A 27,841-nucleotide genomic window follows, 5' to 3' on the forward strand; every position below is an offset into this window, starting at 1 on the left:
CATCTATAGCAGTGACTATTCAATTTCCATACTGAGATGCCTTAAAAAGCATCAGTATTGAAGCATCCAAAATAGTGTACCATAAAGKACATTCAAGTCAGCTAAAAGGAGGTGTTAATTAAAACATTCTTTTTATATATTAAAAAAACTTTTAATACGGATTTCCACATAGCATCAGATGAAAAACATATCCCCTCAAAATCAGAAGAATTAGAAACACTTCCATCTTCTTAAAGCAACTGCTATGTTACAAACAYCACCTTTTAAAAAGATGATTATGGTGCAGTTTTACAGGCATTTGCCTGTTATTCTAAAGAGTATCAGAAGAATTTTCAGATTGTTGATAAGATGCRGAGGGTCTAAAGCAGCATTTTAGTTCAGATCAGRAGTCCGCTTTAAATGGATGCTCCTTAGCATCCCAGCAATACTTCAATGCACAAAAGAGAGCACATAAACTGGGTTCCTTTCAGAGGGATCTAGGCTTGAAGATGCACTCCAGCTGCTAAGGGGAAGTCAATCTATATGATCAGTCGACAACCAGTCCAAAATACAACCCCCTTAAATGTGTGACAGTATGGTGACTCTGCAAGGGCTAAATGAGTCACCATTTCTGAAGTCATACCTAATAATTTTTTTGTGAGCAGTTAATTTGCCAAATAATTTGTGCAACAGGGCCATTGAGCTAAGTGGTTAACAGGATTTTCAGAGTGAATACAGACACACTAACGCATCGATTAGCACCAACTTAAAAATGAGCCAGGTAGAAAGAGCAAACACCACCAGTGCAAGGGAAGCATGCCTGCTCACACAAAACTATCAAGCATGACTTCAGAAATTTTGACTCATTTAGCCATTGCCGAGTAAGCTTTCATTACAGTAAAATGATGAGCACTAACATGCCAATTGATATATTCTGAAATGAAAATTAGCATGCTGAGAAATATGATTACATGACAACTCCTGACATTTTCTAAAATTCTGTGGAATCRTAAGTTATTTAATGGACCGAGAGTGGGGCTATGATGTCTCAAGTAAGCCTACTTGTTTYGCTTTTGTTCCTTGAATTATCTCATCTTTGATTTCCATATTTATGTCATTCCATCTGAAACAGATATTAGGAAGCCAATTATACATCAGTTGGCTCTCTCAGTAGAAACAAGGCACAGAGAAGTAGCAAATGATTTTTTCATACAGTCATAAATTACTAAATTCAGTTACAAAAAAGGTTTTTAAGTGTGCAATATGTCTGATGTCTCTGTGTAAATCATCTTCTGTCAGGAACTGAAAGCTACTGTTTGGTATTAATTTTTTTTTTAAGATTCACTTCTAAAGAACATAGGCTATTTAAAACAAAATTGGCAAAAACAAGCTAGTCATAAACTTTATCAAATAGAACATTCTGAACTGAAGATTAACTTTCTTGTACAATATCACTAGAAAAGAAAGCAAAGCACCTAGAGAATCACAGCTTGTCTCTTCAGAAATAGCTCCCTTTTCAAGGGATTATGTTTCAGAATTTCCTTTTTGAAAAAAGATGACAACAGCCTGATCATCTGTTTCCTTCATATTTGCTCAGTACCAGAGAGAGGCCGTTAGGTATTTGCACTAAGACTCARCTCTTCTGTAAGTTAACTAGTTTCATAACTATAAAATGCAGGTTGAAGGGGAAGGAGCATGTTTCCAATAGGTGCCCTGTGATTTAGCCTGTCATCTTACTTTCATTTCACATGCAGTACATAGCTGCATTCATAGTGCCGTTCCAAGCATTAAAACACCATGCATAACACACTCATGCTATATACTTTATAAATTGTGCTCCAAATTAGCAAACTACAGTACAAAAGTCTAACTAGTAGTGTACCAGCAGTACAATGTTTACATAGTGGCTTTATGAACAAAAGCTAAAACTTCTTAAAAACAAAACTCGCTCTCCAAAAAACTATTACAACAACAATGAAAATCCAGTGGAAAGTCCCTAAAAATATTTCCTATGATGTAGCCAAATACTGTTATTTAAACCTTGACTCCTTCCAGTCARTTCACTGCAAGATGTGCTGATGGACAAACATTTTAAACGGAAGTAAGGAAAGTAAAGCACTCTCCAAAGCAAATAGTAGTTACATACTACTGAAGTGGGGAAATGCATAGTAATAGCAAGTTAATTAAATGAGCATCCTCACTGTACTTTCTTTCTCTTTACAACTGTAGCTTACTATATTTATGAGGACAGTACAAGAGAAAATCAAAGGAGATTAGACCATAACCATATTAAACTTATTCAATATTGAAAATGACAGTAAAATGTAACTCTATTCGCTGTTCCTGCCAGTGGTGTAATACACCCTTCCTACTCTTCGCTTCCAATCTATTAGCCATAAGTGCTAACACAAAGCACAACACARCTTCTTCCAGTATACCCATCCAGTTGGCATATTGAGGGCTAAAATGAAACATTATGCAGGAATATGTAATCTCCCTACATAACTGCTGCCTGTTTTCTTCCTCATCAGCTTCTCCCAATTAAAACATTAAAGCTCTCCTCAGTTGAAATCCACCTCTCAAAAACTTTTAATCACGTCTACAGCCTTTTACGGGTGACTATTACAGGAATCAAAAGACAACATTAGAAATACTGTTAAATGTTTTCTGAGGTAAAAGTCAATTTGGTAGTCATGTTTTAGAACAGCAAATTCAATGAATGGAAGTATTTTCTTGGAAAAATACTTCAGGCACTGAAGTATTCTATAGTTCTAGTACATTCAAAAAGCATACAAAAATAACATACACAATAAAAGATATAAAATATTGGCTGGATAATTCATTAAATCACATTGCAGTGTACCATGGTTTTCTTAACTATTTAAATAGTAAATAATATCTTTTACCACTTYCTGTTGTTATTCATACTTCCACATCATCTTCCTTCTTTGACAGAGGCTCTAAAATAAAAGATTTTTAGACATACCCAAAGAACTAAAAATCTGTAACCCTCTTCTCACAGCTGACAAACATTTACGAGCCGAYGTTCCACTTAGCTTTTATTGCTGAAAAAGTGACAACAGCCTGGAGACCAGATATTTTAAAATCATTAGAGACTCAACTTGGACATTTACATACTTTCCAGACAACACACTTCTCAGTAACAATCAATCGTTATCACAGCTCATCCTTGTCACAAGGATAAGGAGAGATGGCTTGACTACTATTTTTGTAGTCTTCATTTCTGAGATTCTCTTCCCTTCTGAAGAGTTCTCCCTATTAAATCTTTCCCTAAACACCAAAACAGAAGAGATGATACAAAGCTGCTGTATACAGGAGAGTGGACAGCCATGAAAACCATCAGACTGTTACGCGTTGGCAAAGCTATGGAGGCTGAAAAGGCAGTGAAGTATTTATAGACATAATCATCACATTGTGTCTGTTCTAACATRAAAGGTTGTATTTGCAATCTGCCACAGCTATGATAAGGTAGCCTGACTTTTAAAGCAGTTTACGAAATCCAGGTCTCTTATTTTGCAGGCATCAAGAAACAGTTTATCTTGGAAAAAATGCAAGAGTTCAGCAAACAAATCATCTTAGCTGCCTAGTAACAGGGAGCTCCAAAAATGACAAAGGCAGGAGTTAGTTTTCCTCAAGAATTAAAATCTCAGTTATCTCAGTTCTGTTACCTATATTATTTCTGTGTCATGGGAAGGTTTTATGAAAAAATGCAGGAGAACTGGAGACTGAGTTTGATCAAATGTCTGAACAGTGAATACTTAAAACACACGGTTTATAGATGTTGTTAGTCTTGAATGCATCCCAAGTCACGTGGAATACAAAAAGGCCAAATTCAGAGCAGAAAGATTCATATGCCCTGGCTGGTATAAACCCAAGATAGGAGGAATCCAGAGAGATCCAGACTTAGGAAGGAAGCATGACATTCAGTTACAGAAAACAGAGATAGGAAGAATCATCCATCTTAAAGACAGAGAAAAACTGAAGCATCATAAGGGTAAACAAACCTGGTTGCCACCTAAAAAAGCTAACTTACATCAGTTAACTCTGCAAGATAAGCTCCCAGTTCAGTGTGCTACCTTCTCTGCTTATACTGAACTAAGCAAGCCCTACAGAGTCTAATCACAAATAGCACTCTAGAGGCAGAATTCTTATGAAGTGGCCTTTCACTTTCCACAGCCAAAAGATGCTTCAAGAAAATCACAAGTGATAGAACACGAGACTGACACATTTTCTTATTTCTACTTTTTAAGGTTAGAGTCATATTGCCTAAATAAGATATCTACATCTTATCACTTTAAGATCCTTTTATAGTTAAAAGAGAAAGGTAACTTTTTTAGAGTATGATTCATCTGCTCTATTTTAGATATAACTTAAGTAGACTAAACACCTAAAAGTAATCCAAACAATTGCTACAGATACTGGTATCTATTTCAAACATCTAAACATCCAGCCTGTGTGCAAAGGTTTCTAATCAAGAATGTAGCCAAGTAAGACTAAGTACAATAAAACATGAGAGGTTTTTGTTTGTGTGTTGCAAGTCTGCTACCATTTAAGGAGAAATCAAGTAAGGACATTTTCAAATTCTGTATTTTAAATAGCTTCACGAACTGAATCAGAGAAAGATTTTATCATCACAAAGTAATAGACTTTCTCCTAAGATATTACTGAAGTAGTGAAACACTAATACTGAATATAAATTCTATCATAAAAAAATTGAAAAGTTGCAATCCTATGCAAAGTGCATTTTAATGTTTTTCTTCTGATAATGTGTCATACTGACAAGCGCACAATTGCTGGCATATGAATAAAAGCTCATTTACAAAATGAAGTTTTTCCTCAGTTAAAGCTAACATACAATACTTCAGAAAAATTTAAAAAGTATAAAGAGTATTGCAAACACGATTTCTCACTACAGTCGTTCTCCATCTGGAATACAAAAGCTAAATTAAGCCATCTTAGTCTTAACTCAGTTTTAAAACCAATTCCATCTGATCGTTTCCAGTTCTTTCACAATGGTATTTATAAGTTTAGGCAAGAGAGYTGTAGAGAACTCAAGACAGCAAAAGTCTTATAAGGTGACCTACATGCATTTAAAAAAAAATATCAAAATGTGACATGGTTTTAAAAAAGAAAATGCCTAAACAGATTTAAAATATCTCTTTGTGATTTAAGTGTTCACCACAAGGAGAGTTTTGTGAGAATAACATTCTAAGATATTACCAGATTAAATGTTATTGTTCTTCAAGGTAGTAATTCCATACACAAGAGAAACAACACACATAGCAATAGTTAGCTTAATAGAACAGCCTCTAGTGTATTTGATTACATAATGAATTTTACACTATTATATGAGTGAATCGTAAGACTAGTCTAGTATCGTTTTGCCACAGACAAGTTCCTCTGCAGATTTTCAGCTCATTAGACTCAGGAAACATTTTAACTTTGTCTTGAACTATGTCTAACTGTCTTTAAACCAACTCTATGTCTTGGTTTTAACAGTTGGATTTTTTGATATTTTACTAAAGACCAACCAAAGAGAAGAAACTTGAGGAAAACAAGTATTTGCCTTTTATCTTTGTTCCCCCTGTGCAAGGGKGGAACTTGCACAGAATGTGACACTGCATATAATGAAAACATGCTAATACATCCTGCAGTTTATATGAACATTAGAAGACAATTTCATAATACTCAGATACTGAAATATAAGAAGAACAAATTCTCTTAATATTTTATGGTGCTTTGGTACTTCATATGGCACTACAGTCCCCCAGTGAAACCTCAGATATGCTTATACTGCCAGGACTGCAGTGCACTACACCCCTGTTGAAAGTTTGGGACCATAAATTCATATTACATTTTGTAATGCAAAAGCAAACCCCTGCAAGCACTAGGAAACTAATTTTATTCTACAAGTCACGAACACTTACACCCCACAAAGTAGCATTTATTCTACAAATTCAGAAGGGGTAAAATTCCACGTGCATCAAAATCAATAGGAATTTAGCCAATAACTTCAGTTACACTACTTTTTGCCCTACCCGCATTTGGGCATTTTAGCACAAATTGTCAAAAATAAAAAGGATGACTATACACTATAAGATCAGAAGCAATAATTGAAATTTTTAAAATTGTACCACAAAACTGCATCATACTTTCATATTTTACAATAAGAGTTTCAACGCAGTTGTAATCTTACTGTTTCAAATCATGAAAATACTACTCCAATTATTTCTACAATTGCACTTAGGATATTATACTCTACTTTCCTATGTAAAAAGGTAGTATAGGATAGCTGAGCAAACTGACTATCTTAATTACAAATATCTCAGTCACTCAGTAGAAACACAGCCTGCCTGAAAGAATCGTGGTATCTATCGGTAAATGGAAATCTTGCAATCATATTTCTCACTCATGAAGGATGGAGGATGAAAGAAGGCAAGTAGGGCATGGACATGTTTTTTTTAAGCAAATGCTCTGTTTCCAAAAATATACAAAGGGTAACACAAATCTGGTGTGCTCCTTCTCCTGTTCAATGGAGGTTTTACAAGTCTGTAAGTGAGTTAACACATTAAAAAAAAAATAATTACAGCTTCAATACACTGTAATATACTACAATTTAGCTGTTAGCCTAAAGAAAGCATGGTATTCATTTAATTTGAAATGAAACAGGAAAATACAAGTATCTTTCTGTGTTGAGCCGTGAAGAGTTGTTAACCTGTAAGTTTAGACACACTTAGAGAATTTCCATGTTTCCTGGAAATATGTATTGTCAGTGATGTGTACATACTAGTTCTACACTCACTTGCCCATTCTTACAGCTCTTCTAACTCTAGAAGATTTTGCAACATTACTCCTAGCAGGAGAGATTGATTCATTTTGTTTAGTTTGGGATTTGGATTGAGGTTTTCATGGCAGTTTCTGAAGCAGTAAAATCAAGTCAGTTATTTACTGGAAAAAATTCTCATCTAAGATCTGCACTAACAGGCCTTACAGTATCTAAATTAGCAATTGCTTAAAATATGAACTTAATGAAGATTTTATTACTTCCATTTATGTTAAAATAATCTACTGATTAGTCTCTGAAGTATTTGGATAGAAAGCTTTTGAAAGTAACTGAAAGAAGTTGTTTTTGAAAGCAACTTTTTAAAGTAACATACCTACACAAAACAGCAGCGAAGCCCAAAAATATGCAATAACTTATACTCTGGGTATCAATAGAAAACAAAGTTTTGCTAAAGAGTTAAGAAAAAAAATCAAGAATTGAGAAGGATAATGATCAAATTACTTAAAAAAAAGTTTCACTAAATGTATGTAATATGACAGTAAACCAGAGTAAATCATGCTAAACTGCTAGATATCAAATGTAAATAGCAAGACAGTCTGAACTTTCATTCTGCCATATTAATTTATCTTGCATGTGAAAACTAAGCACAAAACATTGACTTGTTAAAATTCAACCACATTTGTTCAATTTATACAAATATTGGGAAAAGTTTTAACCACAGTTTTCATTACTTTTCATTGTTATCTGAAACTCTGCAATAACTTCCTTAACAGCAATATTTAATTTTACCAAAAAAAATTGAGTTTTGCATTTTTGAGAGCACAACCTGGTATTACGCTAGATACACCGTGCAGTACGTACATACGAAACAATGCACACAAGTCTCAAAATCAAAGTATTTAAAAATTCCTTTCAAGCTTAGTTCTGATGGTGCACTTTACCCAGCATCTGAAACAAAAACCTCACACTGATTAATCATCATCTACTTACACCATCAGGACCAACTTATGTTCGTATTTGATCCAAATAATTATTATGGTAATTATTAACCACATTTTTTCCCCAAACAACAGTAAGCCCCAAGACATACATTAAAATAAATCAACAGAAATAAAAAGTACTATTAACTTCTTAGAATAAGTAAGGCAGTAAAAAATTGTTACTGGCACAAAATGAATATGGATTATTTAATTGTCCTTTGGGACCTTTAAAATGATCTGTTATAATATTTAAAATTTATAGCCATTGCACTTAAACAGTTTGGTAATTAATTTTAAACACATGCTTTCTTTCATAGTTGCCATCAGAACTTAAAAAAACAAAAGATACCTCCAAACAAATAAATTTGTGTTTCTTAATATTCTTAATAAGCGTTTCATCAATCCTTTGTTCAGTTTTTCCTAAATATTCCCTAGTATTCCCTTCACAAACCAACAGTGAGATTTTTGTATGATAATACATACAAAGAATATGAGAATTTATGTTGACATGTAACACAAGCAGAAACTCTTACAGTTAGGTTTATGAGTAGACAGGTCAGTGGGAAGAGGTGTCTAAGTAATAAATTTTGCACAAATATAAAACAAATAGTTGTAAGCAGAATTTATTTACCTCAGGTTCACAAAGAAAATATTAGGAAAATATTAGTCCACTATAGGATATCTCACATTGTTCTGGCACACAGAGGTCTGGCAAATTTTAGCTGCCCTGTTCAAAATCTTATCCTGAAGCTACAGAAAGAGGGTTTTGAAGACATACAAATAGAAAATCTTTGATTTAAAGAGGAAAAAAAGATATGAAGAGGAGTGCCATGCATCATTTGTAAAAGGAAATCTTCAGAGTTCCTGATAATTGGCAATGCCTGAGCTAAATTAAATATGCTTTAACTGTCAAGAACAGGTTAAACAGGTTCATAGTAGACCCTGTTTTGCTCAGGTGGTTTGACAAATGACCTCCAGGCATCCCTTCCAACCTCAATTACCCTATCTTCCCATGAAATTTAGCTAGCCTGCAGATTTCTATTATTTGAACCCTATATTTTAACTGACAGGTGTCTTTTGACTAACAAATTCTTTTTAAATAAGCTATGTTTGTGAAGCTATAATCAGATCTTAACCAAAAGTTTCCAAAGAGAAACATTACTGTTAAAATCAAATACCAGTTTAACCAAAACTACAAGTGGGAGAAAGCAAGAGATAGAGATCCAGATCAAAAGAAGCAAATCATTGAGCTTTTCCATCCAAGAAAAGCGTTAAGAGGTATGTTTCAGAAAGATCGCAAAGTGATTTAAAGTGCAACCTATGCTGCAATCATTTAGGAAATTTAAAATGTTATAGGTAAAAATGCAAATTGCCCACAGCACTGAGTAATGGTTCTTTATTAACCCTTACAGGTTAAAGTAGGCTTTTACTCAAGAGGTTTAAAAAGTCATAAATAAGCCAAATAAGCATTTTCTAGTATACAAATTAAATATGAAATAACCATTAGCATCTTCTATCCACTTTTTAATTTCAAGGTGTTCTAAAACTTGCTATTAGAAAAGTTACCCAAGAACATGCCAGTTTATGGATAGTTATCAACTCCTCTTTCACCAGTTCTTTAAAAATGCTTAGTAAAACCTGACATTAGTCAACTATCTACCTCCCTTTTCCAAGTCAGAAACTTAAGTAGGACTACCAGCAAGACACCCTCTGTAAGGAGAAAAGGCCAACATACACAGCTGCTGGAACACACATAGCAGTACAGACATACACTAGTGAGAAGTTCTCAAGTAAAAGAAACTCTTCAGGAGGGCAAAACAGGCACAGTCCAGTATAAAGCTGTGAATGGGAAAATACATAAGAGGAGGACAAGGAAAAAGAAAAGCAGGAAAGAGGATTCTCTTGAGTTCTTCTAGGAGCCATATTTTAGCTGAGTTTCTCTGTGCAATGCCCAAAACATTACGGTCTTGTATCCTGATCCTAACTAATTCTGTGTACTGCCTCGGAGGTACTTCCAGAGCTAAAACTGGGAACAAAGACAGGAAAATAGGGGACAAGTAAGCAATATAGGTCCCCTCTCTTTCTCCCTTTCCATCTACATTTTCCACCGCTCTAGTTCTTTCAAACCTTGTTTTAGTCCATTAAAAAACTCTTTATACGAACTACTGAAAAATGTTTAGGTGCAGCTGTCACATACCACTAATATTGCCATCTCTATTTATCCCGAAGTTTGTATTACGATAAGCCAAGCCACCTTCTATCACTAACAAATTTTTTGGGACAGATGTGCAGATTTTTTTCTATTTGTTCTCTAACCTTCCTGAACTAATCTCCCAAATCTGTATTCACTGCCTCAGATATGATCACCTGAATATCAACACCACCAATTCAGCTTGAAGTGTAAGACAGCTTAGCATTCAATCCCTTTCTACGTTACCGATACTTCTAAAGCTGCTCTTTATATACTGCTCATCGTACTAGTACATAAAAAAATCTGATGTCATCTGCATTCCACCAAGGGTGGAGGCAGGCAAGCACTTTCTCAAAGTGAGTTCCCAAGAAATCCACATTTCATAAAACCAAAACATCCTGTTTCTATAAACAGAATTGTCATGTAACAATGTTCTAGAACAGATACTCAAGGAGGAGTTCAATTTAATTAAAAGGCAGCTTCCCTGCATTTATTTGTTTTAAAACCTTCTTCAACATTAGAAGCAACTTTTCTTGTATGTCTCTAATTTGTATAGCAAAATATGAAAGCACATGCTTAAGTGTTTGCTGAAGCAAGGCCAACAACATAAATTACAGTGCTTTAGAAAGCTACTAGTGGACTATATTTCTTTCTTATAATAGAAACAGTTTTCTGAGTCAGGTGATCCGCCATAGGTTAACCCAGAAATTAATTTTTAAAGGTCTTCTAAAAAAYACTTTTTTGTTTTTAAATCTCCTGTTAAGATTAAAAAGAATGAGGCACATGGACTTCGACAGTTCAAATTATAGTGCAACCAGCTAATCATTGCTCGCTGCAGATTGTTACCAAGTCACACTAACTTAAAATAAGGATGTAACATTATTGCAAGAAAAAAAAATAGTTGGATAGCTTAGAAAATATCAACAGAAGTTTAAATTCATAAAATACTGAAACAAAATATATTCTATAATCTGATATTAATATATTGTCTGCTAAAAATGAGCTCTTTTGTTTGTTCATACCAGAATAGTAGTCATTTTGACGTGACTGTAGAGTGTTAATTCAATWTTTAGTAAGAGAAACTGAACAATATCCTCAAGAAAGCAGATCATTAAGCATGCAGTATCATGGAATTTTTAGACATACTTGTTTTCAATCCAACATCATTCAAGACTTTCCAGGTCTTCTCTGCTAGAATTCAAAGTTACTGCTGATAAAATCTGCAGGTGACAGATATTAACGGGCCAATAAATAACAGCAAGGACAAGCTGTAGATATGTGAGGGTCCAGGACACTTGGCAGGCTAGACACAATCAAATGCATATTTAACCCTGCCAAATAAAAGGKTTTTTTTGTTTTGTTTTGTTTTGTTTTTAAAAAAAGGAAGCATGGAATCATAGTCTTGGGAAGCAAAAATAAGGTTGGAGTGACAATAATCACAAATTTCCACTGACTCTAAAGTGCAATGGCTACCATGAACGTTTGGGCACACTAACAGTAGAACATATTACATCTACTACTGACAGTATCTGCAATGTACCTCATGAATTGCCATGTCTAATCCTTTAGTTAATTATTAAGCAAAAGACAATAAAGGTTAAAGCACCCAAAATTCACAAAATTACAAGATTTGGGATCTGAAATCAGACCTTACAGAAGAAAATCAAAAGGTTTATCTGTTCAGGAGTGACTCACAAGCCTTGCTCCACTCCCTGCAGCAATGTAAGAAGGGAGGAGCCCCAGTTCCCCTCCTCGCCCCCCCCCACCCCCGAGGTTATCTGCCACAGGGAGAGCAGAAGGAAGCAAGCGCCAGCTCAACACCGCAGTTCACAGTTAGTTTAAATCCAACTTCTTTAGTTTTCACCCTAGCTGGATGGGCAGTACTTTTTAATGGAAGGCTAGATGGACAAACGCAGTAACATCTGGAATTACGATAACAGCAATTGCCGCACACTAGTCAAAGWCATTAGCTTATTAAAGACAAAGTTAAAATGCAATTTATAAACARCTGCAGAAGAATAAATATCTGATCTAGTGATTAATTGATCTAGCAGTTAAAGAAAAAACAAGGACAAACGGTCAGAAGTTGACTTTTAAATACAGAACAGTGTGCGCACTTTCTTTTATTTATTTTTAAAGGAAACATGTAATTAATCATACTATTATCATTAGCATACTTTAAAATCAGGACAGTCCATATGAGCCATAAATTTCTGGTCTAGATATAAAGACTCAGTGAGTAAAATTTATGACCACCATTAGGCAAAAGGTCAAACTATATCAACATAAAAGTCTCTTTTAGTATTAAAATATATCARTTATTCCATGTTTCAACAAGGATAGTCCAAAAATCCTGGAATAAGAACAGCTGTATGAAATAAGCCAAGATACATCTGGTACAGAATGACAGAAGTGACTTGAAGTGTTAAAGAAATTTCTCTAAAAGAAAACATTTTCTGTTAAACCTTATTGCTCCCTACTACTTTTTTTAAAAACATAAATTTAATTATACTATTTCAGGGAAAGATATATAGTAGTTACTCTCACATATCCTTCAATTAATAACTTAATCAGAAAATTTGCCAAAAAATCTATTTCTCCTTATGTCAAAACCTCTTTTATACATATTAATTGGTCTATCCTCAGACCACTGCTGTTTTGTGTAGCAAGGAAGGATTTAGAAATACATGAAAAAGTAGATTGTATCATGTATGAAGCAGAGCAGATGGAACAGAACTTTTTTAAACATTTAAATTTGAAATACATACAGTGCAATATGGTAACTGCACTAAGATTAGACACAAAAGATACCTATTTTTTTCAGCTGAATTAATTACAAGCAGAAGAATATYTACTAACCGCAATTTTTTTTATTTCGCTATCATGAGACCATTGAAAAATAAAACAGTTTTACTATGGAGGCAAGGAAGGAAAATTTTTAAAGACAGTATAACTCCTTCAAACACAATTAACTCATAAGCTAATTTACCTTCACCATAGGAAAAGGGTTTTTTTTTTTGAACGTAGTCAGCAAACAAATTCTTTAAATCTATTTGGCTTGAGGTTGCCAGCAAGAAATGTATACATTAGTCTACTGAGCCATCAAAACAGAATATTCTGCCATACAGGGGAAGCTGTATTTAAGACAACTGACAAGGTTTCTGATAAGCCCAGGTAAACAAAACTCAACCTTTATAAAGATTTAGCATTAGGTATGCTACAGAAGATAATTTAAAATGTGTCATTTTCACAGGTGGTTTAGAAGAAAAGTATTTGTATTTTAAAAACAGTAAAGTTGGAGGTGGATAGTCTTTGCAGAGTATACTACTGGTCTGGCCACTTCATATCTGTGTGATCAAACTTGACTAGAACATCATTTTATTTTGGTGTATTTCCACAACACTGCGCTAACAAAGTCTTCCACTACAGATTTAAAAAATTAAAAACATCAATACTGATTTCTCAAGAGATTTTAGGGCAATTGTTTCATGGACACTTATGAGCTATTTTTACTGTAGTAACGGTTCTCATGCARAATTAGGTTCATGCTGATCTTACAAAAAATAGATACTATTGTATTTTTATAGAAGTTTCAGTTAGAAGAGCTTTGCTTTCATGCAGCACCCTGTAATATTCCCATTTGTTCAAATATAAGCAATCGGGGAAAACGTTCTCAGATCTGGGAGGGAAACAGAAGAAAGCTATATCCAGCCTTTTCAGAATAGTCCTCCCTTTTCCAGAATTTTTCCTGATACAACATTTTTTCACATGTAAAGAGTTAACCTCTCATTATTCTCTTTACATATTCAGGATTTAGAACAGTCACCACCCAAAGCATTCAAAAATCATTCATAATCCTACATTTAATATATATACATATTCATATACAGTCACTGGTATATTTACTCTTTTCATAAATGTTAGCAGAAAAATCCTGTTCTGGATAACAGCAACTTCACAGAATAGCTCTATTCCCCACATATAGTCTCGAATGCAATGTTCATGCTTCAGTGTTGTCATAACAACATCATTTAACATTTCTTCATTCTAAAGCCTTTCCTTGTAGAGGCTAAACTTTACACTCATTCCTATTCCCTCTTAAACAGTACTTGTAGAAAAGCCTTTTTTTTCCCAGGCTACCATTGCTTCATAGATAAACATTGCTTACGTTTTTCTGATAAACTGGATCTTGGAAGTATCACATGGCTACATCTCCCACAGCTTAACATTTAAGTGCATAACTAAGATGTTTCAGTCAAACTCCCAATTACTGCAGTTATTTTACTACTATACACAACTGCTCAACACCAAATTGAGCTATAAGAATCCAGAAGCCATTTTTAGCCTTGGGCACTAGGCCAAAAATAACCTTTTCAGTTCTCTAGGAAGCCAAAAGTACAGAGATATGAAAACGGAAAGAGGGACTACAGTACTTCTTGCCAAAACAGTGTTTTCCTTAAATTCATACTCTCATTTATATTACGTGATTATAACTGAAAGCAGATTTGTAGCAAGACTCTCAGAGATTGAACACTTCTGGATCTTAGTATCACATTTTCATGCTAGATGTTACTATAAAGTGAGCTCTTCATTTCTGTATTGCATTGATATGTTTAAAATCGTTCTAAGGACTTAAGATCACAATGAAAGCTTCAAAGCTTGTGCCTTTACTACTATCCCAACATCTTCCAGAAGACAGTTTTAGTTAAAATGCTTCAAGCTCCATTCCTATGGACATCTTACACTGTCCTGACTAAGCTGTAAATGCCAGGGAACCAAATATGGATTCTTTTCACATTTTTGCCTTCAATCTGTTTTGAAATCTGGATTAAGCCATTCAAAATTTCTGCTCCTCAGTTTTTCCAGTCTATAAAACCAGGGATAATCTGCATCATTATAAAACAAACAAATAACAGACTGAAAAGCACAAAGTTTGCAATTTTTAACAGAAATATAGAACAAGGTCTATGCTAGATCAACTAAAATTAGAAATTAGAATCTTTATTAAATTAACACTTAATATAATTACATAAAAGGTTTTTAAATTAATCAAAATACAAGGAATTCAGAAAACTAATTTCTCTACTCCAACTTATCAACACTCACCCAACAAACTAGGAACTTTAGAACGTAAATATATGTTAACATAAAGTAAAAGTTGCAGTGCAATGGTTAAAAAAAAAGAAAAAAGAAAGAAAGAAAGAAAAAGAAAAAAGCATTTAATAGGCAGCCTTTGTCAAAATCTTAAGGGAATTTGGACACAACTGAAGTTAATGTTCTATATTTATATGATATATATGATATTTATATGATATATATATGATGTTCTATATTTGCTCATTTTTTCATTCAGATCAACAGGCCCACAAAACTTACATCAAAGATTTTCTTTAAAGAGTTTGCCATAGATTATTCTGCACTTTTTATGTTTAATTTGAATATGCATATAGGGGGGAAAGAAAAAAAAAAGTAGTTCCAAAGATGTGGAAGAAACATGTCTTTTACATTAAAAAAAGCTCAAAAAGGAAAACAAACAATTTCAGAGTAATCAGCTTCCCTGCCCTCAAAAGACCTTGGCAAAATAATGACACTGTCAAACTAACATGGTAGCATTTCATCAAATTTGAAAGTTCAGGTGAATGAAAAGATCCCTCATAATATAACTAGAATCCTGTAAAGCACTTTGTTTCTGCATATTTAGATTAAGAAACTACATCATCATCTTCTACCTAGAAATTAAGAGGTCAAAAAACAGGCACCGAACACAGCAGCAAACTATACTGATGATGCTTAGAAATTATATAGTGGTAGGATAGATCTTAAAATACAAATGTAAACAGGGAAACATAAAACATCATTTTCGATGGACCCCATGAACAAATTCTTGATGGTACACCTTTCTTTAATCACTAGGCAGGGGAAAATAGCACCTCTGATAAAACCTGCAAGTGACCCAGAGTGTGTAAGAGAGAAACAACTCATTAATACAAAGCAATCTGAATTGCCTGGTAAATGCAGGCATTTGGCCAGATTCAAATTCAAATCTTGGAGAAGAAAACACAGGCAATACTTACCAAGTAGGGGAACAACACCATACACAGTGGAAGGCAAAAAAATAAGTCTTCTTGAACTGGGATGAACTCACCATCACCAAGAAAATCCAAAAACATACATATCCCAGCAATACAACATCTGACAACCATGAGAAACCTGGATTTAAGTTTCTCTCAATTAATCATAGCAGCTGCTTAACAAACAGTGCAAGTACCATCACCCCCTGGCTGCTCTGAGAAGGCTTCCTTTCTCACCTTTGACCGTAAATTCCATCTGAAAAGTCTTTATCACTGTCTGTATTCTTTAATTATAGAATATATGAATGACGTTGTGTTCCTCCTTCACTGAATAAAGATAGCTTTGCTGTTCCTGTACTTGCTTTGCCTTAAAAAGACTGAACTGAATACATTCAGCTAGCTAGCCCTCACTATTTTCAAAATACATTAATGTAAAGACAGCACTAGTACTGTGTCAATTATTCAAAAATTTTACCACCTATATCCTATATGTCATTACATTTATATCTAGTTACTACAAAAATGTTTTTTAAAAAATGTAATTTTAATAATATCCCTTAGCATTATGGCAGATCTATCTTTAAATTTTGAGTCAAGGTTTTTATTATACATTAACAGTATTATTTTTCTCTTAGTAGTTTGCCTTACTTCCTGTAAGCCTCAAGTAAGTAGGCATTCCTTCCCATCTCTTTCCGCAGATTAAGCTCTGATTCAATTTTCTTTTCCTACCTTATTTTCTGCCTCTTTTCTAAAACTTTTCCACCAGTTTCAGTGATTATCAGTTTATCTTTGTACACACTGTATGTTTTTTTTCTGTTCACCAGACAAGATCTAACTTGTCACTTGTGCCTTCCTCTTCATCACATCAAATTTTTTTCATTGCTTCTCTTATCTGCTTGTTTTTTTTCTTCTTGCCTATCTGATACAGTGCTACAAAGGCATGATGCAACTGCAGATAAAGCAACCAAAGATGAAGATTTTGTGTGTTAAAACAAAAGAAAAAAAAAGTATCTAAATACACACAATGATAAATCAAAGTGAAGTCTTGTCATTTGTAGTTACTTGGCTACTTTTGAAACATACTAGTGTGTTATAATTTGCAATATAAAGAAATCAACAAACATGCTATGTTTATATATTCTTCCAATAATTTTTCTGCTAATTTTAGGGTTTAATTCAAAAAAAATTATCTTAAATTCTCTGCCATACATTAATGCCAGCTGTCCCAGCAATGACTGTCTACCAGAAAGAAAGATTTATAGAGCTACATTAGAAGAAAAGGCCTCTAGCCTGTATATATATACATAAAATAAATATAAAAACTAGAAATTAAAGCATTTACTAGTCTTGCACTTTACAGCATTGTGGTTCTGGAATGAAATAAAAGTTCTATTTTTTAAAGCAGATGTTTCAAGTGTACCTTGAGGTCAACAACATCCATTTGGAAAAGAAAAGATTAGCGAGTAAAGGGTAGAAATAATGGGAGTGAAACACAAGACAGTGATAATCTTTAAAATATTTGTAATGTATGCATACAAGCAGTTGGTGTATTTCAGTATCTTACCCTATTGCAAGATTAAAAAAAAAAAAAGTAATTGGCAACAAGTATTTCCTGATATATTGTCATGTTTGTTGAATACAAAGAATTCCTTCCATTCTACTAAGAATATTTCCAAATCAAGAAAAAAAACAAACATACATACAAATCTGCCTCCTCCAGACTCAAATACTACAATTCCTGCAAGTTGCATCTAGGGATGAAACCACATCTCTTCAGAAAAGCCAACAAAAAATGTATTCCTTCAGCAGCAAAGGTCACTGTTAACATTGTACGCAGACACTTTGCTGTTGTTCTGCTTCTCGTAAAGTCCAAGAGTTCCATGTTGATATTAAAAATCCTCAGATACCCCCAGTAACTTGCCCAGAGGAGCCACCTTACACTGGCATCATAAAATTATCAACTAGATTGTAACTAAGGAAGTCAGAGCTCCCAAAAGTTCAACTAAACATGAAAGATGTTTATYATGCAGATTCAAAAGTGCGCACAACCCTCAGGTTCCAAATTAAATGCAAAACTACCTTTCATTTGGCTCTGCCAAGATCATCACTTAACTCACAAGTTTTGTGTTCTGTTTTGTTTTGTTTCTTTTAGAAAGTATATATATCCTATGAACTGGGATAGAAGGAAGACTGTTACTGTTATTTCTATTTTTAAATAGAAAGGAGGTTTTCAGATATCCTGGTGTTCTGTACCATACAAGGAAAGAAAGGGATAAAAAGGCAAGCTGGCCAGCAAGACACCCTTGGGGGAAGAGGGTGGGGAGAAGCATTAGAACTAAACTCCTCCCACAAGGATGCCTTTACCCACAAATTTAGCCAGAAGTAATTACTTTTCCAAAAGCTTAACTCATCAGTACCTTTCCAAAGAGCATCTTACAGGTTCTTATTAGAACCACACTGATGTATACATGATATGCCACTAAATATGGTCAGCAGAGTAGGGTCTGAAGTCAGAAGACATAACCCTCATTTTCACTTTTACCACTGATCTGCACTCTGAAAATGGTGGTAACACTTCTGGCTCTTCAAATTTTAAACGTGGGATAATGCTAAATGGGTTTTGTTATTTTTGTATTTTGGTCTCACTACAATGAAACAAAGATAGGTACCTACTTGTTTTSAAAAGTGCCATTTGAAGTATTTAAATAATATTGATCTTAACGGTGAATCTAATCTGCTTAGAGATGTTTATAAATCCTCAAAGATGCACACTAACAGAGTCAGCAAAAACACAGGCAGAATGAACAGTCTATGGGCCTGGGGAAGTTTCTAATTCCACACTTCCAAGAACTTTTATTCTAATATGCAGAATGTCAATCCTTGGGTCTTGGTTGCTCTTACAACTCTTTGCAAGTTGCAAAAAAGCCACAGGCTTTCCTTACTGCAAGCAAAAGTGTGCTAAGTTTCCCAAACTGAAATTCAATAGTTAACAGTCATCTGAAGCGTAAGGCCTGTAAATGTCATGCATCTTGTAATCAAATAATTTTCTATTCTTGTGTTTTTTCCATTGTTCACAAAATTCTAATCATCATTATCAATGTATCTCCTCAAGAAACCCATTTCACCTCTGTTTTGGAGAAAGAAAAAAAAATATGCCAAATCACTTTATTCAACTAAGAATCCTTGGGAGAATTACAAGAATGCTGTCAGAGTATGTAGAGGAAGGCTAAGGACCATTTAGAATTCAGTCTGGCAAGGAATGTTAAGGAAAAACGTGGGCCTGCTACTGAATGGGGTGGGGACCCTGGTGACAAGGGCTACAGAGAAGGCAGAATTACTGAAYGCCTCCTTTGCTTCAATCTTCACTGCTAAGGGAAGCCCTCAGGAATCCTTCGGGCTGGATGTGAGGGAGAAAGTCTGGAGAAGGGAAGACTTTCCTTTGGTTGAGAAGGATAGGATTAGAGACCTTCTGGGCAGGCTAGACATCCACAAATCCATGGGCCCRGATGGGATGCACCCACAGGTACTGAGGGAGATGGCGGATGTTGTTGCTAGGCCGCTCTCCATCATCTTTGAAAGGTCCTGGAGACCTGGGGAGGTGCCTGAGGACTGGAAGAAAGCCMATGTCACTCCAGTCTTCAAAAAGGGCAAGAAGGAGGACCCAGGCAACTACAGGCCAGTCAGCCTCACCTCCATCCCTGGAAAGGTGATGAAACAGCTCATTCTGGATGTCATCTCCAGGCATATGGAGGACAAGAAGGTGATCAGGAGTAGTCAGCATKGATTCACCAAGGGGAAATTCTGTTTAACCAATCTGATAGCGTTCTGTGATGGAATGACTGGCTGGGCAGATGAGGGCAGAGSAGTGRACATTGTGTACCTTKACTTCAGCAAGGCTTTTGACACTGTCTCCCATAATATCCTCCTAGGCAAGCTCAGGAAGTGTGGGTTAGACAAGCAGGTAGTGAGGTGGATTGAGAGCTGGCTGAAAGGCAGAGCTCAGAGGGTTGTCCTTAGTGGCACAGAGTCTAGTTGGAGGTCTGTGGCTAGTGGAGTCCCCCAGGGCTCAGTACTGGGTCCCACCCTCTTCAACTTCTTCATCAATGACCTGGATGAGGGGACAGAGTGCCTCCTCAGCAAGTTTGCTGATGATACCAAGCTGGGAGGAGTGGCTGACACACCTGAGGGCTGTGCTGCCCTTCAGAGAGACCTGGACAGGCTGGAGAGCTGGGCAGAGAGGAACCTCCCGAGGTTCAACAAGGGCAAGTGCAGAGTCCTGTACCTAGGGAAAAATAACCCTAGGTACCAGTACAAGGTGGGGGCTGACCTTGTGGAGAGCAGCTCTGCAGAGAAGGACCTGGGAGTGCTGGTGGATGACAGATTGACCATGAGCCAGCAGTGTGCCCGTGTGGCCAAGAAGGCCAATGGTCTCCTGGGGTGCATTRGGAAGAGTGTTGGCAGCAGGTGGAAGGAAGTGATCCTGCCCCTCTACTCAGCCCTGCTGAGGCCTCATCTTGAGTACTCTGTCCAGTTCTGTGCTTCCCAGTCCAGGAGAAACACGGAGCTACTGGAGAGAGGGCTACAAAGATGATCAGAGGGCTGGAGCACCTGCCCTATGAGGAACGGCTGCGAGAGCTGGGCCTCTTCAGCCTGGGGAAGAGAAGACTGAGGGGGGATCTTATCAGTGTGTACAAGTACCTGAAGGGAGGGTGTCAAGGGGATGGGGACAAACTCTTTTCAGTTGCCCCATGTGACAGAACAAGAGGCAATGGACAGAAATTGAAGCACAGGAAGTTGCGCCTGAGCGTGAGGGGGAATTTCTTCCCTGTGAGAGTGGTGGAGCTCTGGCACAGGTTGCCCAGAGAGGTTGTGGAGTCTCCTTCTCTGGAKATCTTCAAGGCCCGCCTGGATGCAATCCTGTTTACCACGCTCTAGGTGACCCTGCTTGAGCAGGGAGGTTGGACTAGATGATCTCCAGAGGTCCCTTCCAACCTTACCAATTCTGTRATTCTGTAAAGCACTCCTGCTTGCTTACTATCTTTTTCTTCATTCTTTCTCTTCTACCACTTCATACACTTTCCCTCATTTAGTACTTTATAAAGTTTCCTTTATTTTGTATGATTCTTTACCTTCCAATTTTGAGTAATATCTTCTTTCTACCTATTTTCTTGTTCCTCACTCAATCCTGTATTACACCAACACTTCCCCCTTCCACTTCCAGATTGTAGTTCCATTGGGCAGGTATTTATTGTACTTTGTCATAGCTGATTCCACCCTGTTCTCTTCCTCTCATTTCTCTACTTCTCTGAAGTATTCAACACTCTACATATAGTAACTGTGTTAAGATTCACACTGCCCCTCTTGTTCTACAGATGTCCAAACCAACATGTCTTTTATGTCAAGGATATATAACAAACAGACCACGGGAAAAAAAGAGGAAGAGATACACAAACCACATAGGAATATTTGGTTTCTACTTCCCACAGTGTCTCTGATCACATGCTACTGGGTCTTCAGAAAGCAAAGTCATTCAGCTGGAAGTATGTCAAAAGAAACCTGTAACACCCTTACAACCATAACAGCGGCTTTGCAGCTCTGAATCAGTTTCCAGGGTAGATAGCCAAGCCTACATAAAGCAACAAGATTTCAACAAGAGCAATCAGTTTGTATCCATTTACACGCAGGGCATGGTCAAACATGCTCTTCTGGCTATGCAGAGCTGCTTAAAAACCAGCCACCCTAAATTGAAAGTTAACATTAAGGCTAAAGGTTCAAGAAGCTGCTGAGCTTGCTCCTGAGAGAGAGGTTTCACCCTCCACCCCACCATGTGATTTCTAGGCTGTCATCTCTGCCACCTCCTAGCCCTTGCACTAGTTTTGGAGCTTCTCTAATCACAAAACAAGCCAGCCAGAAGAAAAGAAAAAAAAAGGGGGGGGGGGGACCCACACTGCACTAAAGAGAGAGACAAATTGCCACCACCACCAGCACACTCACCTTCAATGGCAGAAGTCCAGTAATCTACTCAACCCACATTCTTAAACATAGTAACCAGGCAATTGATTGCTTCTAATTTGCTTTCATGTAACAAAAGCCACTCTGAGCTATTTCATTGTATTTTGCACTAAAAACAGTCAAAAAGCATCTGCAAATTCATAGGCTGCAGTTCAGCTATGGCGGCATGAATCTCCAGACAGAAGAGGTAACTTCCAAAAACACAACCAGTTAAATTCTACGCAGCCAAAGAACGAACAGGCTCTTTTCAAGACGAGTCAACAGTCTTGATGTTTATTTGATTCGTAAGCCAGAAGGACAAACTCAGACTTAGGGAAGAACAAGAAAAAAAAAACAAACAAAGAGAAGATCAAATGTCTTGAAGTCTTCAAAGTAACATGCTGCAATTAGACGTTGCTAGCCCTGCTTGTACTGCTAAAACTCCTTTAATTTGATGAGGCTCTTTCATGAAGCATTGCTTGTCCAAAAATAAATAAATAAATAAATAAATAAATAAATAAAGAGAGAGAGAGAGATTCTTTTTGTCTTTTTCATAAAGTTACAGCCTGAAATTTGTATTTACATTAGTAGGCACATAATGTTGAAATTCTGATCATTTTTTATGCTTGATACTATGACATATTACAGTATAATTATATCCGTAAGTTTTAGCTGTAGGATAATACTCACTTTCTCCTCTCCCCTATCTTGATATAGTTAATATAGGGGTTTTTTGTACAAGACAGAATAAGTAATGTTAGAAATCTTCAATAAACAGAGGAAGATTGTAAAAAGGGACTGACTGTTGAACACGAAGCAGAAAACAGAACACGACTTTTTTTCCTACAGCTTTATAATTAAATGTTATTTCCTATAGCTTTATAATTAAACATTATTTTTATCAATACGAACTTCGGAAAAAATAAGCAAAATGAAAGCTTCTCAAAGCATCCAAAAAGAAAAGAGGCATATGAAATCTCTTTTCTTTTCATAGTAATAATAACCAAATCCTTCAAGAAGAKTGGGTTTGGTGGTTCTTTTTTAGTTCAAATACACATGCAGTAGAACATAAGAGCTAGTCAGCATCTGTGTCGCTCTCCCCCAGTGCAGACTGCATTTACATCTACTGTTATAATTAGGAGAACTCCCAGAAATGGGGGAAGAACTAAGTTAATAAAGGACCTGGAGAAAATTAGTGAGACTCAATTATGGTAATCTAATATACATATTTGTTTATAAAAAATAAAACTTAGGGATACCTGATCTTGCAGGGAAATAAGCTTTTATTAGCAAAGATGACTAGAAATAACATATTTCAGCTGAACCAATATCACCAAAATACAAATATATTTTTCAGAGGCAAGCAGAAAACAGTTCAGACTCCTGAGTATAAGCAAATGCATTCCTGGACTAAATTCCAATGGAACATAACTGAACTTGCTCACTTTTTTTCTCCCACTACATGATCCTGTAGAATGCACTTAGATGTCAAAACTCAAACTAAAGTACACCAAAAACTAAATCTAAAATTTTACAGGTACAAATATGTTTGCCCAGATGAAAAGGTGATTTTTGGATCATCTTGGAAAATAAATCCATAGTCATACAGTTGTAACAACTATTTCAAAGATGCTGCCAAGCTGCAGGTTTCTTCACCACAGAACTGTCTGGAAAGCACAGTCCAGATACAAATATTTTTAAAAAACAGCATGTAGGAGTTCTTTAGTACAGTAAGCATTCTCAAGGATTTGGGGGGGGGGGGGAAATACACCTTCCAGAAATTCAAACTAGTCAAACTAATGTTCAAATAATTCAGTTTATATTACTTTTCAGAAGTCTAACAAGTATCTAATTGAAAAATATTTACTTCTMTTACTTTGAAAACCCAAAAGAAACAGCAAGTAATCCTTCCTCTTGTGCTGACCCAACATAATTGAAATGGATAAAATAGATATTCACCAGAGACAGTGCCCAGGATCTGTCTTCAGAAACACAGCCAAAGCCCACAGAAAGAGGTTGAAGTGATACAGGCAGCCATGGTTATGTATTTAAGTAACAGCTTTGGGGATTTTTCTTCCTCTTTTATAAACTAATACGCTTCTAGCATTCCCAGTGGTTTTGAGGAATATAATTGCATACAATTACTTAAGAACTATATGATGACTGTGCCACTGTCTTCTGTATAACCCAGCCTGTAATAAAAGTGATAAGAATAGCATTTATTATTTTTGAAATGGCTTTTGCAATGCATCAACACTGATGTGGTTTAAAACATCTGACTAAACTCAAGATACTTTACATAGAGGTTTTATTTTCTTCTAACAGCACTGCACACCATGCAAACTCTCTTCTGTATGCAACATGTTGCCTGAAAGCTCAGCTTACTAGGTCCCTCAGCTCTTGAGTAAAGCTTTCAGAAGACAATAAGGAAGAAATGTTTGAAGTGTAAAGCTGTACCTAGTATTATAGGATTGACCTCTATAAGCAAGATGTACCCAATGTAAAGAAAGGTCACAAAAGAAAAGAAGCATATCAAAAAACTGCACACACAGGAAGCAAACAAGCACAGTTAAAACTCTACATTTACTAGGGAATAACTGCAATAGACACTAGAGAAGTCAAGCAGTTCAGTCTCAGCTATTAGCTCTGTCCCTTTAGTAAACACATCTATTGATATATAAAAATCTGACTTCTGACTTCAGAAAAAAAAGATGTACGAACAGAAAATTTCAAATTTAACCCTACTATCTTCCTCGAACACATTTAGAGCACTCAGAATTTTTCCAGAAAACAGTCTTGATACTATTTTATTCAAGAGTATCTGTAACCATCATTTTCTCAGTCTAAGAACACTGTCAGAATCTAATACTAAAACATGTTCAAAACACAGACAGTTTTAGTTTTATGGAAATCCCCTGCTCCTCAGATCCCTGAACTCAATCCCCCAGACTGGTCTTCTTTAAACCATAGATTGTCTTTATTTTTCATAGAGATTAGCCTTCCTTAGCAAAAAAGCTTTAACAGTGAATGACTACCCCTTCCCCAAACATCAAAGTTTCAAGGCTTCAGAGGCATGTCAGTACATTAAGTCTGAAAATAAGTGTCACTCACTGCAAGAACATACTTCAAGTAGAGCAAAAAATGCACTGTTTTTATACCATGTACATTTATGGAAAGGGAGCGAGAGAGAGAATTCCCATCAAGAGCTTGTCCTGAGTTTCAGAAATCTGAGCTTAAGCCAAGTGTATCTTCTGTTTATATATTCTACTTATGTAATGAAACAAGTGAAAAGGAATACAGATCTTTCAGAAATATACCAACATATGACTTAACTCACAAGGCAAACAATTCACATTAACTGGTTACAAAAAGTTGTTACAAACAAAAACATAAAGTAACTATAGATTAACACACACAGTTCTCCTAAAAGGGGGCAGAGTAAAAGACTGCTCTTGCTACAAAGACATGGGCTGCGCTGCACTGCACTGCCTTTTATACCAAGCAAAAATAGAACAAAATTTCCATTCTACATTTTAATTTCCAATTGAACATCTTCTACATGAACTGAAATGAGCATATTAATGCTTGAAGGCAAAGACAGCTTTTTTTCTGAGCTCTCCTCCAAACAGACTTACTAGAACAAGTACRGCTGTAATAAGCATGTATTACCTACACACACAATACCCAGCTCATGCTTCCCAGCTCATGCTTCTACTACATATGCTCAAACAATGTACTGATACCAACATGTATTCATTACCAAAGAAGTGTTTTGCAGTACATAAGTTTGTTTACTGACAACCTAGATCAGTGTTAGCTTAGACAAAATAAGCTAACTGTGTGAATTTCTAAAATGCCTATCTAGTATCACAGGATGTCWTCATTAAGCTACATTTTTTTWAAAAAAAGAGAGAGAAAAAACCTCCCGCTCAGGGAACCAAGCAAAAAGTCATTTTTCTAACTGCATGCTGTTCCACTATCATGTATTATCTATTCACCGTCAAAGCTGTTACTGAGTTACTGGGTTAAACATAGATAGCATGGCAATTCATGTGGTTTCCCTCATCAAGTTTCTTTCCAGTATCTCTTCTTCTATTGATATGAAACGGGTGTTCAGACAGAACACTATGAAATCTGTTGAGAAAGAGCAAACGAGTGACAGAGCCAAAGAATGGTTGAATTGAAACCTGCTACACATGAGACAGTATTCTGTTCCCTATAGGTAGGGATAGATACAATATGCAGTAAAAGGGTTTGTCTCTGTATACAGGAAGCATACATCCCCTCATATGAAGGAGTGGGTGAGAGTTTAGGTTTGCGTTATCACATGTTTGCATGCAGGTGTAGCACCTGCTGTTTTGTGGGACAAGAATAACAAGTGGATACTTGTGTGCTCCTTCCCTGTAACAGCACAGATATCGTCAGTAGGCAAATAGGGACACAATGGGGCATGTGGAGGCAGTACACTAGTACACTAAAGAGCTTATGAATATGCTAATATACCCTTCTAATGAGAGTTTGTACTGTTCTACCTAGAGATACAATGTAAAGAACGGATTAGGTTCCTACCCCCTGCACATGTAGGAAAAATTGGTAAGACCATTTGAGAAGGCTTGGTCCCTTAATCAAGAAACAAGAGTGACTTTTTTTCCCTGCTGGAAGGAGGCTGTGAGGGCAAGTTAAATGCAGACTAGATACATTTCCCCTTACCCCTGCTACATGCTGTGTTGGTAGGTCTGTGTCCTCTGCAGATTTATCCAATTACAGTGTCCCCCACTGTAGAATATGTACACTGCATATGAAGATAGTGATTTCTCCTTGCATTTGGCTTGGGAGACAGCATTACATAAAGAGACAGAAATATGGCTACATTACTGTAAGGCTATGGAAGCTGGATATCAACCCTAGCAGAGGACAAGTGCGATCTGTGAAAGCAAGCACATCCTCCAGGGTAGCTGCAGAGAGAAAGTGTTCCTATGGACCCGTCCCCTTCCGCAGGGTGCAAACAGGTGACGCACGCAGAGGCGTATGACCGCCCGGCCGCGGTTACACGTGGATTTTAACACTGACATCCCCTTCGGCGACAGGTGGCTCTGTCCACGCGCGGTGGGAAGGAAGGAAGGAAGGAGGGAGGGAGGGAGCGAGCTGCAGGTATCCACAGCGGGGGCGCGCAGGCCGGCGCTGCTCACCCAGCACCGACACGGCGGGGCTGGCAGCTGCTCCCGAAGGGCAACCTCAGCAGGCAGAGACGACACCGGGGCGAGCAGTCACGACCTGCCCCCGCCAAGGGTGCCCCCGGGGGGGGGGGGGAAGAGGGCTGCTCCGCCTCACCAGCCGCTAAGAGCCGCAGCGGGGCTGCGCCCAGAGGGGCGAGGGGGCGAACACCTCCCTCGGACACCAAGAAAAACGCGAGGGAGGACTTGAAAATAATGAGAGAGAGAGGAGGAGGCGCACGCCGAAGCACGCTGACCCTCCGCGCGGGGCGGCGCTGCCCCCGGCCCCCAACCGCCTCCGCCGAGCCCGGGCGGCACCGGCGGCCGCCGCCCCCGCCGCGCCGGCCTCACCTGCGCGCACCGTGTCGGAGAGGTCGTGGCTGAGGGCGGCGGCGCTGCGCGGAAACTCCTTCAGCTTCCTGCCGCTCAGGTTGAGCCCCCCGGAGTGCGCCGCCTCCTCCAGCGCCCGCTCCAGACCGCGGGTCAGCGGCGCCTGCGAACCCAGCGACCCGCCGCCGCCGCCCGCCGCCACCGCCGCCAGGGCAGCGGCGGGGAAGGGCTGCGACTCGCCGCCCAGCGTCGCCATCTTTCCCCCGCGCCCGCCTCGCCGC

General features: G+C 37.2%; 1 protein-coding gene across 4 annotated transcripts in view; it reads right to left on the minus strand.

The window, feature by feature from the left end:
- The window catches only part of LRCH1 (leucine rich repeats and calponin homology domain containing 1), a 143,674-nt gene extending 115,839 nt beyond the window's left edge, over positions 1-27,835 (minus strand). For all 4 annotated transcript variants that reach the window (XM_085325040.1, XM_085325039.1, XM_085325043.1 and 1 more), the window contains exon 1: positions 27,582-27,835. In XM_085325040.1, coding sequence (XP_085181166.1) covers positions 27,582-27,816 — 235 coding nt within the window. In that variant the 5' untranslated portion in view covers positions 27,817-27,835. The remainder of the gene's footprint in view (positions 1-27,581) is intronic.
- Between the last annotated feature and the right edge of the window lie 6 nt (positions 27,836-27,841).

The sequence above is a fragment of the Rhea americana genome, unplaced genomic scaffold, assembly GCF_003343005.1.
Source record: "Rhea americana isolate MKP2758 unplaced genomic scaffold, rheAme1 scaffold_95, whole genome shotgun sequence".
Lineage (NCBI taxonomy): Eukaryota > Metazoa > Chordata > Aves > Rheiformes > Rheidae > Rhea > Rhea americana.